A 14626-nucleotide genomic window follows, 5' to 3' on the forward strand; every position below is an offset into this window, starting at 1 on the left:
AGGTTTAATATCTTGCTTGATGTCATTTTCATAACCTTAGGTTATAAGGATGTGAGTATGCAAATGAGCTACCCAGATATATTTTAAATTCCAATGCAAAAAACTTAATTAAATTGTTTTTCATTCAGTGTAGAGTTTAGGAAATAAAATTCTTTGTTTTTGTTCTTTTTTTGTTTTACCCGTTGATTAATCTATCTCTTTTGACTCAACTCAGATGCTATATATTAGTTTCCACTAGAATAACTCATTCTCAGTTTTATTTAATTAGTAAAGATTTTCCATGGGATGACAGATTCTTACCCAGCTGAAGCCAGGGCTTAGGTAAACTATTAGTCCACCTAAAGCAATTATGAGTTAAATTGTACTATGGGTCCTGTGGAAGAAACTCAAGTTTCAACACTGTGCTGTTCCATGTAACCTTTCTTGAGGTATTTACAGAGAGGAAGCATTTTCAGATTTCTGTTAAATGGTTGCTATGCCATTAATCAAGTTTTGTTTCTATCTTGAGTGTAATACATTGTGATTTAGATATAGATTCAATCAGCTTGTAGACATTTATTTGGACTTCATGATACTGGTAGTTTTAGATGGGTGCTAATAAGGGGGTTGGGAGATGGGGGCTTCTGCCCCGCAGAACAATGCCTTGTAAAACTGGTCCTGGCCTAAGAGTTTATTTACCTTTGTGAAAAGTGTGTGTGTTGCCCTGGTGGGAAATAAAACATGACTGCATCCTTCTTAAAGTTGAGTCCCTGTGCGTGGTCACTAAAACACCTTCATTCTGTGCCATGTCCAGTGTTATTGTTATTGGAATTAATTTTTATTAAAGCAGGCTAGTAAGTATGCATTAAAAATTCTGTGTTAATATAAGAAGTGTAATGTTAGTGTAATAGCTGAAGGCTATAACTGCTTGGTCAAGGATATATTAAAAAGTTATCTTGAAGCTCTGTGGGAAGGTTCATATCATATCCGTAGCTTTTGATAGATGCTGTGTCCAGAAGGACTTGGAAGTGCCTCCCAGCTTACACCGTGATACATGTAGAAGAGGATTTTTTTCTTCCCTTATAAAGCTTTCATTTCTGTTCGTGGATTGTGGTTCTTGATTAATTGGTGACTGGTAATAGAAAGTATATATAGAATATACCAATACAAAAATAGATGGACATTCTCTATGTTGTATTTCCTTCCTAGTTATTAATTTTTAATTTAACAAATTTTCATAGAGGTAATGTTGGCACAGAATACTTTTCCTGGATATGTCTCTTGGGAAACAGTTTTATAATGCATGTATTGATATTCCAAAATACAAAAGAAGGAGGGAAAAGATTATTTGAAAAATAAGGTAATGGTTCTTATTTGCTTCCTCATTTAAAAAAATGTAAAGATAATTAATTTACCAATGTATGTTGGTATATATATTAATGTGTTTTTGATTTGATCTTCCTATTTAAAAATAAAAAAGTGTTTACATTTTGGAATGCAATGATTTCAAAAGCAAAGAAAACGAAGTGAAACATTTACATAAATGAACATGTAATAATACTCTGAACTTATTTCTCTGCGAAAATAAATGACATTCTTCCATTAAGAAATGGAAAAAGAAGTACTGACCTAAAGACTTAATGCTAATTAGAGACTGATTTTTTTTCACTAGAAATGTGGGGGATCCTGTGAGTCCTGACAGCTTTATTTTTATGAACCAATAGAGCTTTGTCTGAACTAATGCAAAGAGTATTTACATTGACATAGTAAAGTACAGAGCCTAAGTGTCTGTATTCTGGACTGCCTGGGTTTGAATCGTGACCCTTCTACTTATATTCCAGAGACTGTGGGCAAATTACTTAGCTTCTTTCTGCCTCAGTTTCCTCACTAAAAATGGGAATTGTAGTGCCATCTACCCCATAGGGTTGCTGTGAGGTTGAAATGAGTTCATACTTGTAAAATGCTTTGAATAATGCCTGGCACATAGTATGTCTTTTTGTATTTGCTTTATTATTACTACAATAAATGCCACACGTTGTTTTGTTTTATTTTTACTCAAAAGGTGGACATTTTGCTTGCCTAGGATTAGTTAAAGGAGAAGTTGAAGTGAAAACTAATGTGGTAGTAAAGAAGCAAAAAACAAACAAAACAAAAATTTCCCCCCTCAGCCCAGTAAAGTTTCCAACGTGAGATGTAAGAATTTTGATGCACAGAAGTGTTTCACTTGGTTTTGATTCTTAAAATTACTGCCTTAGGAATGTCAGGTTGCTGATTCAATGTAAATCAAAAAGTAAATTGCTGTAAGTTGCATATATGCACTGACTGTTGAAACCCTTATCTGGACCCTGACTTTGGAAGACATATTTCTCTTACTAGATGAAGCAGGGCAGCTTTTGCCTTATCTTGGCCACCAAACTGCTTTTTCAGGATGTCATTTTCTAGTACATGATAAAGGGTCAATGGTCAGTTGTGTAAGTACTTCCTTTTAGTACAGCATTATCTTATATTTTGACAGCTAATTTTTGGCTTGTTACTGGCCATTAAATTCCAGACATACGAAGAAAATGTATCATTTGGCAATTTATTTAGATTACAGGATTTAACGTTTTAGATGTTATGAAATTTTCAAATCTGTAATATTGGGCTAATGTAAAGGTACGCTATGCACCAATTTTATAGCCTATTTCCCCCAAAACTGTATATTTTACAGACAATTTAGTACTACCCAAATGCTTGATATGTCATTAACACTGAATTGGAAAAGATGTTTTAATTCCAGCATTAAAATATAAAAGTTTCAGAACCCTTAGGTTTGGTTTATTCTATTTTTGTTGTTAGAGGTACTAAAAAGTCAAGAGAAACTATTTATTGAACACTTATCCTGTGAGGCATTGAAATAGTTGCTTCTACATATGTATTTCACTTAGCTTTCTAGGCTTAAATTATAAATTAGATACCCTTATATAGCTGTTTCACTATCTGGAAAAAAGATGCCTTACGTTGTTTATTACCAGTATTGTCATCGTCAGTACCTACCAGTGCCATCGACACCTCAGTCTGTGCTTTTGGGAAACAGAGCTATTAGAACTTTTTGCAAGAAAAACGTAAAAAGTTGTGACTACCAACAAAGGGTTTTAAGAAGGTAGATCTTTTATTTATTCCTGACATGTTAGCCTAGCCGATATTTTTTGTCCATTTTACTTACCCTTCTGAGTTAATGTTTTTAATGGTTTTACAATATTAATTTATTCCATGGATATTTGTTGAGTGCTTACTATTAATAGCCAGTTGCTACACTAGGAGCTAGAAATACATCCTTGAGTTGGGCATTTGGCACATAACTGCCAGTGAAATAGTTACACAAACAAAGATACAGGGTAGGTTAAACTTGTTTCTTAGGATATAACTATTGTATATAGAACATCTGAATTGTAGCTCCCCAAAGCGAAATACTTGAATTAATGCTTTCCAAAGGGGAAGTGAAGGTGGATATATACGTTCAGTATGGCAGAGCTGTGAACTGTGGACACATATTAGGGTTATAACTTTATCCAGGATACATAACAAAGTGGGTTTTACTGTATTGGGATGTGTGTATCAGCTGCTTTCTGAAGTATCATGATCCAGCATGTCACTTGCTGTCTGTGTAGCAGCTCAAAGCTACGTCTCTTTCTTAAACTTAATTTAGCTAATCTAGAAGCAGTAGTTCCAGAAAGATAGATCAAGATTAGAAATAACTGAATTACCTGATAACGGTGAGTATGGCTACTCAAAGTAAATACAAAGATGACAGGTAAGGGCTGAATTGCTCTTCGGACTTTTGATTTTCTTCGCCTTAGTGAGTTCCTCTGACTACGTACGTGGGGTTGTGGCTTTTTTAGCTGAGTTTCCTTTCTGCCCTAACTACTAACACTTCTTGGTTCCATCAGAAGTTGCACACCTTCACTTCTTGGTATCACCACGTGTAAATATTGTTGTCTTCATCATTCTCTCAGGAAAGCTCAGAGACTTTAAAACTTAAAAGAGCAAAATATTCCCACCACGAGCAGCAACAGTTATTGCATGGTATTTTGGCTGCTAACGTAATTGGTCTCAAAAGTTAAGTTTGAGTCATAATGACCTTTTTAAAAAATAATGACCTTTTCTTGCAGATAGCCCCAGCAGAATTTAGCGTGCTCTTTCCTAGAAAATGAAATTCTTAGAACAGACCAGCATTTCTGTATGTTTGTTTCCCAAAGCACCAATGTAGAAAGATGTGACATACCCAGCTGCCTACCTCACCACCCCAAAAAGTTAAGGAAGTTGATTCTGGGGTCAAATAACTTAAGTAAGTTAGGGAATTTCTGTATATTATATCCCTTTGGAGAATCACAGTGCATGCCAGCATATTTTAGTCTCTAAGAAGTCCTGATCTAAAGAAATCTGCTTAATGTTTTAAAATGTAACCTATCCAATCTCATTTGGCCGCACTTTTTTCTTTAATACATCGCCTAACAACAATCGCAAGGTTGACTCTTCTGCCTTTGTTCTGGTTACTTTCTATCACGATCCAGCTATTAGTAGCTAACACTCTGGAGACAGTTACAGGCAACTAGAAGCTATCTTGTCAGCCATCCTATAAGAGCTATAAGAAAAGCTCTTTAAGAGCCTTTTATGAAACATTGACGTTGTTTAGAATAACTGCTGATTTTAGTTTTTAGCCAATTTTAGGGAAGCATGAGTTCATTAGTCAAACAACCTTTGCTCCTCCGTATAAGTACTTCCTTTGCTCAGGCTAGAACCTGAAATGTTGGCTACTATGGAATGAGTAGAAACAGGTGAGCTTCTGATGACTGGGCTGTGGCCTGGACTGCATCTGACCCAGGATGTGGTGGCCTGGGTGACCAGTGTGCCTGGCGATGCATCGCTCCGTGTTGCCTGTGGCTTCTGCTTGCCCGTGGTAGAACTTGTGAATGGCTTGTGCTGCCATCTTGTTGTGAAGGATCATGTTATCCAGTTCCCCTTACAAGTTATATATTTATGTGCTTTCTACAGTGATGGAGAGGGGAGAAAAAGGACCTCGTCTACCTGCAGCAATGAGTCCCTGAACGTTGGAGGCACCCCTGTCACTCCTCGCCGAATTTCCTGGCGGCAGCGCATCTTCCTTAGGGTTGCCTCTCCAATGAACAAATCTCCCTCGGCCATGCAGCAGCAGGGTTTGTGTGATACTTACTACAGTTACCCCTTACTAGCATTGTAAATTAGGGAGGTTAATGTGTCAGATATCATTAGAACCTATTAGACATTCAGCAAATCATGTTGAATGGATGGATGAATGGATGAATGAATGAATTTTCAAAACGTGTTTTGGGGCCTGCTTCATAATGCATAGGGAACTAGCGTAGTGATAGAAAAGAAGTCATAGATTTTTTTTATTAGAAAAGCAACATTCTTTTACAAGAGTCACACATAAAACAAAGTAACGTAGAAATATTTAACAATAGAAACGTGGATGCAGATACACCAGGCAAACATCAATCAAAAGAGAGCACTGGCAGCTCTCTTTGCAAATCAGACCTAGAAGAAATTAAAGCAAAATGCCCAAAGGCACAAAGTAAATGTACCAATAAACAAAAAGATTTAACAATGGTGAGAACACTCATAATTATATAGCTTGGAGAGCTAGAAAATAACACTAAGCAAAATTTGAGGGAGAAATAAATAAATAACTCTCATGGGAGATTTTAACATATTCCTCTCTGAAAATTAAATATAGAGAAATTAAATGTAGATAGTATTTGAGAAACACAATTAAACAAGCTTGATCTGATATTTGTATAGAACCTTGCCACCTATAGAGAAAGTTCATTCATTTTCAGCACACATGGAACAGTCGTAAAAAATATTTATGTACTTGGCTATAAAGATTTTTAAATGAATTCCAGATAATCATGTTATTTATACTATATTCTCTGATCACCCTGCAAAAAGAAGGAAGGAAGGGAGGAAAGGAGGGAGGGAGGGAGGGAGGGAGGAAGGGAGGAAGGGAGAAAGAATTAGAGGACAACTGAAAAATTTCATGTGTTTGGAGGCTGAAAACTGTATTCCTAGAAACTAGAAGGAAGAAAATATGATCAGAACCCTAGAAATCAAAATTGAGTGGTATTTAAAGGGCAGTTCTAAAACCAAGAAAGCCAAAATTCAAATGTGCTAAGTATTCAATCCATACAGTAAGATTTTTTTAAAAAAATTATTTATTAAATAAGTAAATAATAAGGGTAAGGGCCGAGGTCAATTAATAAAGAAAAAAAAACAAGGAAAAACATTTCTAGAGATAAAATTAACTCTGTCTGGGGTGGTCAAAGAAAGCTTTACACAAAAGTTACGTATTTATTTAAACTCATTGCTGGGAGAAGCATCTTTCAGAAAAAGGGACGAGAAAAGCTCTAGAGTCATTGCAGAGAACTTTGTGGGTCAGGGAGTCATGAGAAATTCAGCATCATGAGAGCAGATGGCAGATGGAGACAAGAAGTTGGAAAGGTTACTTGAGGTCAAAGTCTGAAGCGGTCTATATGCTATTCCCGGGAGTCTGGACTTTGTTCTATGGAATATATGCATCCATTGAAATGTTTTAAGACACAAAATCATGATTATTAATAGGAAAATAATTGGCAACCGTGAAAAAGATGGTCTAGAATGGAGGGAGAGAATGAGCTCCGGAAATTGGGTTATAGTGTTGCAGGAATGAGCAGTGCTGAGCTGAGCCATGACCAGAGTCGCTCAGCTGCTTTACTCTTGACAGATTCTGATGGTAGGTGTAGACCTTAGGAGGTCACTAATGCTTACTGATGTAATCTTTTTGTTTTGCACAGAGAACATACCCAGAAAAATTGCAGAAGTGTTGAACTCTGGGGGAAGGCCAGGTCATTTTAGAGCACCTATCTTATAGGTCATTTTGTGCGGAAAGAAGAAGTGGTGAAATTACATATACTTTCGTTTCACTAGGAGAGGGAAATCTGGAAGGGGAATTCAGTCTAGCGAATTTACTTAAATCATTAGTTCCAGAAACGGACAGTTACTGGGAGAGCAGCTTTGTGAACAACTTTAAAAGTGGAATATAGGAGGAGAGAGCGTCAAGTCCAGAGAGAACTTCTGTAGTCTGGGCTACGACTTAGGAATGCCTCTCACTGTTTTCTTCTCTGCAGATGGACTGGACACGAGTGAGCTGCTGCCACTGTCCCCTCTTGCCCCACCCATGGAGGAGGAACCGCTGCTTATATTCGTGTCTGGTGACGATGACCCAGAAAAGGCTGAAGAAGGAAAAAAGTCGGAGGAACTGAGGAGTTTGTGGAGAAAAGCTATACACCAGCAAATCCTGTTGCTTCGAATGGAAAAAGAAAACCAGAAACTTGAAGGTTAGCCATTCAAACAGGGCTATGATATCATATGATATGATACTATAATCCAAAGGTGTCGTTTGTTAATACTATTCCCCCCGCGCCACACACACACTCAAACTCATTCTCGGACTGTATACACACTTTTACCAGAATATCTACTGATTAAAATTGTTTAGTGCTATTTCATGAGGTGGTTATGACATGGGAAGCTGACCAGCTTAAGAAATTTGCATTTTTGTTTAGCAGATTTAAAACATCAGACATCCTTTGAGTATATTTGGGTGATAGAATAATAGAAGGTAATAGAATGTATATAACGAAGTCAATGTGTTTAATATGACTGAAAGTTTAATATCATCATGTATTACTTTAAAAAAAACCTTAAATATGAAAAAGCAAATTCTCTTCTTTTCGAATATGATTTTCAAATTTCAGGCTAATTGTATTCATAATATGATAAATATGCCTATTTCAAATAAATTATATTGTATCCATTCCAACTAATTACCTATTATCAAATCAAAGTTTCTATGTTTTGTTACTGTTTTTTAAATTTTCTATTTAAAAAATCACATTGAAATCATTAAATTTATAAATGGATAATTTATAACAGCTATTGTGCTATTTGTAGTGCTTTATTGCTAAGTTTATGCATACCAAATGCTTTAGAATGTGTTTTCCAGACTTTAAAATAATAATGTTATTTACGCCAGTGCTGATAGAATCATAGACAGGGAGATGTGCAGATGGTACCAAAATCTGAAAAATTTATTAATGCCATTATCTTGGGCAAATCATTAACATAAAAGGGCCTTGTTTTTCACATTTATGAAATGAAAGATTTAGCTTAAGTGGGCCTTTGACTTTTAAGATTATTGGAAAATGTATAATCTAGATTTTTCTCTGACTTGCTTTTATTATGCTGTCTTCCAAAAAAAGCCTTTTTTTAGTACAGGCAGATATTCACATTTCTGTGTTCATCGTCTGCCTTAAGATTCCTTTTACTATACCTATTGCTCAATTAAGTTTTTAATATTTTTTTAGTTTGCTAGGGCACAGCTATATTCTTTTTTTTTTTTGCGGTACGCGGGCCTCTCACTGTTGTGGCCTCTCCCGTTGCGGAGCACAGGCTCCGGACGCGCAGGCTCAGCGGCCATGGCTCACGGGCCCAGCCGCTCCACGGCATGTGGCATCTTCCTGGACCGGGGCACGAACCCGTGTCCCCTGCATCGGCAGGTGGACTCTCAACCACTGCACCACCAGGGAAGCCCAACAGCTATAATCTTATATATATTATTGCTATGTTCTTAGCAGAATGAAAGGTACATACGATTTTTAAACGTCCTTAGGAAATAAATCTTCTTTTCTTTGAAGTTAAAAATGCAATTAATTGTTATCAACATAGCTTTTAAAAGTTTGATGTGATAAAGGGTATGCCTACTCAAGCTTCCATAGATTTTGAAAGGAATTGAATTTATGTTTTTTGTAGTTGATTATATCTTGAACTAATGCATAAACAGAAAAAGAGGTTGAAAAAAGATGGTTATGATTTCCTTAAAACATTTAAAGCATGAAATTGTATTTCATTAACAGTTGGGAATATGTACAGTAGAATATTATATTAAATATCAATGGATAATTTTAGAATCATAGACTGAATTGGAGATTAGAGATTATTTAGCTCCCTTCTTCATTCTGCAGCTGAGTTAGTGACTGGCTTGGAGGCTAAGGAAATTAACCTAAGGTCAAACAGTGGTGTACTGGCAGAACAAGTATTAAAACTCCAGTTTATTTATCACGGTTCTTGGGCTTTTTCCTAGTATGCCATAGTATTTCTCAACTATATGTGTTAATATAAGGGAATGGATAATACAAATGACTCTGTGTATTATATACGACTACATAAATTGACAGAATAAGAGGGGAGGTGACATTTAGAATATATGATCAGAAACCTCTGTCGGTTCTATATTTACTTCTGTACCTAAATAACAAACACAAAAAATAGCTTAACCCATTAAAAATTTATCTAATGGGGGCTTCCCTGGTGGCGCAGTGGTTGAGAGTCCGCCTGCCAATGCAGGGGACATGGGTTCGTGCCCCGGTCCGGGAGGATCCCACACGCCGTGGAGCGGCTGGGCCTATGAGCCATGGCCGCTGAGCCTGCACGTCCGGAGCCTGTGCTCCGCAACGGGAGGGGCCACAACAGTGAGAGGCCCGCGTACCTCAAAAAAAAAAAAAAAAATTATCTAATGGATAAACATTTCTTCATGGTTCTTTGCTCTTGGCTAGTTAACCAGGGCAAGTATTAACTGCTCTTACTCAGCACTTCATCCTCAGGGCCTGTGACTAGCACATAGCAGATGATTATTATTATTTTAAATGAATAATCTAGAGAAGGTTGGAGAAAAAAAGAAATCTGAGGAAATTTTATTCTTTGTCCATTGTGGAAAAACATCATTAATAAAGTTATATTTAGGATTATATTTAGAATGATATTTGTTATTAACTTTTAAGAAAGTACTTGATGGTCATAGGGAAATATAAAGCAAATATCGAGAAGCAAAGCTAGACTGTTAGAAAGCCATCTAGTGGTATCTAGGAGGAATTTTTTGTAGTGCGATTTATCTTTTGATTATATCTGGAATTTTAAGTAGAAATTTTTACTGGCCTGTTGGAATAACAGTCTATTGTAAGATATTTTAATTCTTTTGAAATGGCTTCAAACACTAAGTAAAGAGTAATACTCATTCTGCTATTGTTTTTGTGCTGTCGAGGACTTTGGATGCATGACAAAGATTTGTGTTGCAGCAGGTAAGGTGGTTGAGCCCTGGAGCTTGAATGGATACAGATCACTCTGAGAGGCTGCTGTTCAATGTGGTCCTAATGAAAGAGAAGAAATACACTCACATGTTTTTTTCTCCCTTCTCCTCTTTTGGAATTGATTCTTCAAGATAAAGACCAAATACAGATAGTGGTTTGTTTTATAAGCATTTCTTTTAATGAACTCTGGGCTTAGATTTTAGACCATCAAATGAGAGAAAATTCTGTATTATTTTGAAAAATGAAAGTAGTGTTAGCTTCAGAAAAATGAATTTTCCTCTTAAAGGTTATTAAAAATGGACACAGGAATGTATAACCTACTGTTGTTAAGGGCAGTATTGGTAACTCTGGAAATAGTTACAAAAATGTATCAGGTTATCATGGTCAGATATTTCTCAAATCAAGGTTAGCATGAGGCATTGTTTGCTCATATGTCCTATATAAAATATTAACATTTTAATGGTGTTTAAAGGGATGCAAGCTGTCACTTCTGTGGTTATCTATTACATTTGTCAAAAAATTGATATTTCAAACATGGTTTGTTTTTTATGCTTAGAAGACTTATCTGTAACATACCGAGTAAAAGCTCCTTAGGAAGTTATTCCTTGTTTTTGTTTTTCTTTTTACATGAAATGGCTCAAAATTTAAGAAACCTTCCATGTATCCTCAGGTTTTTTTTTTTAAGTTTTCTTTTTGAGCAAATGTTATTTGGTATGGTTTTACAAATGCAATGAAACATTACAAATACTGTGTTTTAAAAGCATATAGGTCTTATGTACATTCTATCTTCCTTAGCAAGCAGAGATGAACTCCAGTCCAGAAAAATTAAATTGGATTATGAAGAAGTTGGAGTATGTCAGAAGGAGGTCTTAATAACCTGGGATAAGAAGTTGTTAAACTGCAGAACTAAAATCAGATGTGATATGGAAGATATTCATACTTCTCTTAAAGAAGGTATCTTGGATCATCTCAATCAATCTTTTTTCTTTTTTGAAAAGCTTCAGAAATTTTTTTGATTCGTGCAGCCTAGGCATAATTTTCTCTTCGTGCTTTGCCTATAAAAAAAGGAGAGGACTTTGTTTCTGCCTGTAGTTGGTGACTGTATTGGTAAGCACATGGTACTAATGAAGATATTCTGTCCCTGAGGAGACAGCAGGCACCTTTTCTACAGTTTCCTGCCTCTTCACCAGCTGTTTCAACTCAGTGTTGTTGTTTGCCAAGGAAAGATCACATGCATTAGTACAAATCTTTGATCATATCCGTAAAAATATCTCAGGCTTTTAAACTTGACTCATTTGTCATTTGCTCAGAAGTGTTTATTTATAAATATATGTGTATATTCATGTACATGTTTGTACAGATATATATTATTAGCAATCAGTTTTCCTACCATCCATTCTTTTATTTATTTCAGAAAAACGCTTTTATTTAGCCTTATAGTGCATTTCTGCTCTGTCATATAAAATGACTGATATTTAAACATCTTAAATTTAAAACTAATATGTGAATTGCTTAGATGCAATTTCTGTGACTCAGATTAACTGTATTAAAATGAGAATCTCTATGATCTGCATAAATAAAGATCCCAAAGTACCCAAAATAACCTGATCATGAATCTTGTTTTAAAAGACTATGGTAATGTGAAACTGTTGCCCAATTAAGTTTAAATTAAAATTAATTTTGTAAGATGCTACACTTACAAACCTGATACATGTTATTTTTTGAAGATATGGAAATCCTAGAGATTTTCTCTGACTGCATTACTTGGGAGACAAAATAGTGGCTAATAGAATGTGTGTGAGATGTAGAACATACTGTTCTTTGGTATGACTCAAAGATGTTTTAGGGGTGTTCGTCTTCCCATTTCTTATAGAACAGAGTTTAAACTTCTCAGCACTGTGCCCAAGGCCCACCATGATCTCTCCTTCATCTTTCATTTCACTTTTTTTTTTTTTTCCGGTACGCGGGCCCCTCACTGTTGTGGCCTCTCCCGTTGCGGAACACAGGCTCCGGACGCGCAGGCTCAGCGGCCATGGCTCACGGGCCCAGCCGCTCTGCGGCATGTGGGATCCTCCCGGACCGGAGCACGAACCCGTGTCCCCTGTATCGGCAGGCGGACACTCAACCACTGCGCCCCCAGGGAGGCCCTCATCTCACTTTTTAACTTCCCCTGCCTCGTAGCCTGTGCTTCAGGGATGCTAACTACTTTGGGTCCCAGTCTGGCACAGGCTATTTCTTGCAGGGATGCTCCAGCTCTCCCTACCCTCCCTCTTCCATCCTCTCTACCTTCTCCCCATTTCCCGTCTCCTTTTCTTTCCACCTCATCTTCTTCTCCCTCCTCCTTTGTCCCCCTCTTTCTCTGCCCCTCTCAGGGCCTCCATACATCCTTCTTCCCAAAGTGATTGCTGCCTACACTCCCAGCCTGGAGAATCGTATTATCTCTCAGCTCTCAGTTCAAATACCATTTCCTCAGAGTGCCCCTCTCCCCCAGTAAATTAGTTTTGTTTTATTATTCTTTCTCATGATTCTTTCCCTTTAATTGTGCTTATCATAATTTATAACTTTGTATCTATGTGTATATCTGTTTCATGTTTTCTCACTCCACCCCCCATACCCCTAGCACCTAAGAGAGCATCTTGCATAAGTTATTTATTGAATGAATGAATGAGACTAATTTTCCTGAGAATGGATTTATTCATCTCTCAGTGATGAGGTATCCTCAGTGCCATGCTCTATTCTCTGCTATATGTTAGATGCTCAATAAATATTTAATTAAAGTGAATTACTTTTTTGTAGAATTGTTACTGGATGGATAACAAGACAGCCCTCTCCTGTTATCAATGATTCATTTAATGGGCTAATGAAAGTTACCCTCTAAAAATGACACTTTTTGCACAAGATCATTCATTCATTCATTCAACAAATGTATGAGTAGAGAGGTATATTCTTGGACTTCATCATACAGAGATGAAAGTATGCTAACTATTCTCAGGGAGCTCACCATCTAAGTGAGGAAACTAGACAAACATACAGTATAGTGCTAACTGTAATCCAATATGGTAATGGTGCAGTCTGAGTCACATAGCATATGAAAAGGGACTTCTTACTCCTAGAGATGTTAGGGAGAGTTTCTGCAGAAGAATGGCATTCGGGCTCATCCTTAAAAGACAAATAGGGCTTCCCTGGTGGCGCAGTGGTTGAGAGTCCGCCTGCCGATGCAGGGGACACGGGTTCGTGCCCCGGTGCGGGAGCCTGTGCTCCGCAACGGGAGAGGCCACAACAGTGAGAGGCCCGCGTACCGCAAAAAAAAAAAAAAGACAAATAGAGATACACTAGGCAATCAACTGGAGAAGCTTGGAATTTCATAAACGCAACAGTAGGAACAAGAAACTGGAAGTGTGAAAATCACCATAAGCTTCTTATGGCCCTACACTGAGTATAGCTAGATACTTAGTATATACACTTAGTGTGGCAGGGAACGGGAGGTGATGGAACTAAAAAAAGATAGTTTGGAGGTATACCCTGTAGAGGGCCTTAGAATTCATGTTCGTGAGCCTGAGTTATGCCTTTTGGACAATAATACTTTGAGCTTCTGCAAACTGTGACATTGCATCCCAAAGAGATCAGTGCCATTATACCTTTCTCTACCCAGCTGGAGCTCAGGAACCTATTCCGTATCTAGTCTTTTTGGACTGAAAACAGTGAAATAAAGTTGCCTGCACTGTACAGAATTGAATTCTGTCCCTCCCAGTGCTGTATTTCATGTCCCTTGGCATAAAAAAACCCATACTTTTAGCATACTTCGAATTGCTTGTTTTGGTTTTCAAGCAGACCGGAGTTAGTGTTTCATTATACATGAATATAGCAATTACGCTAGCTATTTTCTTCTCAAAGGCTGAATGATTTTCTGGAGCACTGCCTTCATACTGTACTTACCATATTTATTATTTCGTTTTCTTGTCACCATATAAGAATGCTATTTAATTCTCTTTTACAAAGTTACTTTTTAATGACAGCTATTTAGAAATGAGAGTATGAATGTTAGCATTTATTACGAGCTTCAAACCAAATAAAAGGTGAAAATAGGCAGTAATACATTTCAGTATTTCAGAATTTGGCCTCTGAAACTAGAGTTCTAAACTGCACTAGCTGTGAGCACTTGGGCAAGTTACTTAGCTTCTTTCTGCCTCAGCTTCGCCATCTGTAAAGTGTAGATAATAGTAATTACCTGCCTCATTAGGTTGTTTTCTGAGCACCTGTGAATAAATTCGGTGCAGTTTCTGTAATTACAATGCTCAGAAACTAACTGTCCTCAATAAATGTTGTATTAGGTTCTCAATCAGTGGTGGCAGCTGTTCTTGTTAATATTGCCATTATTATCCTTGTTATTTGAGGGTTTTCTTTTGCAAGACACCAGCTACAGGATTAAACTTTTCAAAATACGC

At 36.9% G+C, this 14626-nt stretch overlaps 1 protein-coding gene across 3 annotated transcripts in view; it reads left to right on the plus strand.

Annotated features, from left to right (window-relative positions):
* TBC1D4 (TBC1 domain family member 4) overlaps positions 1–14626 on the plus strand; it is a 223045-nt gene that overhangs the window by 188984 nt on the left and 19435 nt on the right. For 2 of the 3 annotated variants that reach the window (XM_049700961.1, XM_004284276.3), the window contains 3 exons: positions 5014–5174; positions 7164–7373; positions 10977–11135. In XM_049700961.1, coding sequence (XP_049556918.1) covers positions 5014–5174; positions 7164–7373; positions 10977–11135 — 530 coding nt within the window. Of the gene's footprint in view, positions 1–5013; positions 5175–7163; positions 7374–9649; positions 10173–10976; positions 11136–14626 lie in introns of those variants that run through there. The other variant, XM_033414027.2, reaches the window with a different exon arrangement.

The sequence above is a fragment of the Orcinus orca genome, chromosome 18 (genome assembly GCF_937001465.1).
Source record: "Orcinus orca chromosome 18, mOrcOrc1.1, whole genome shotgun sequence".
Taxonomy (NCBI): domain Eukaryota; kingdom Metazoa; phylum Chordata; class Mammalia; order Artiodactyla; family Delphinidae; genus Orcinus; species Orcinus orca.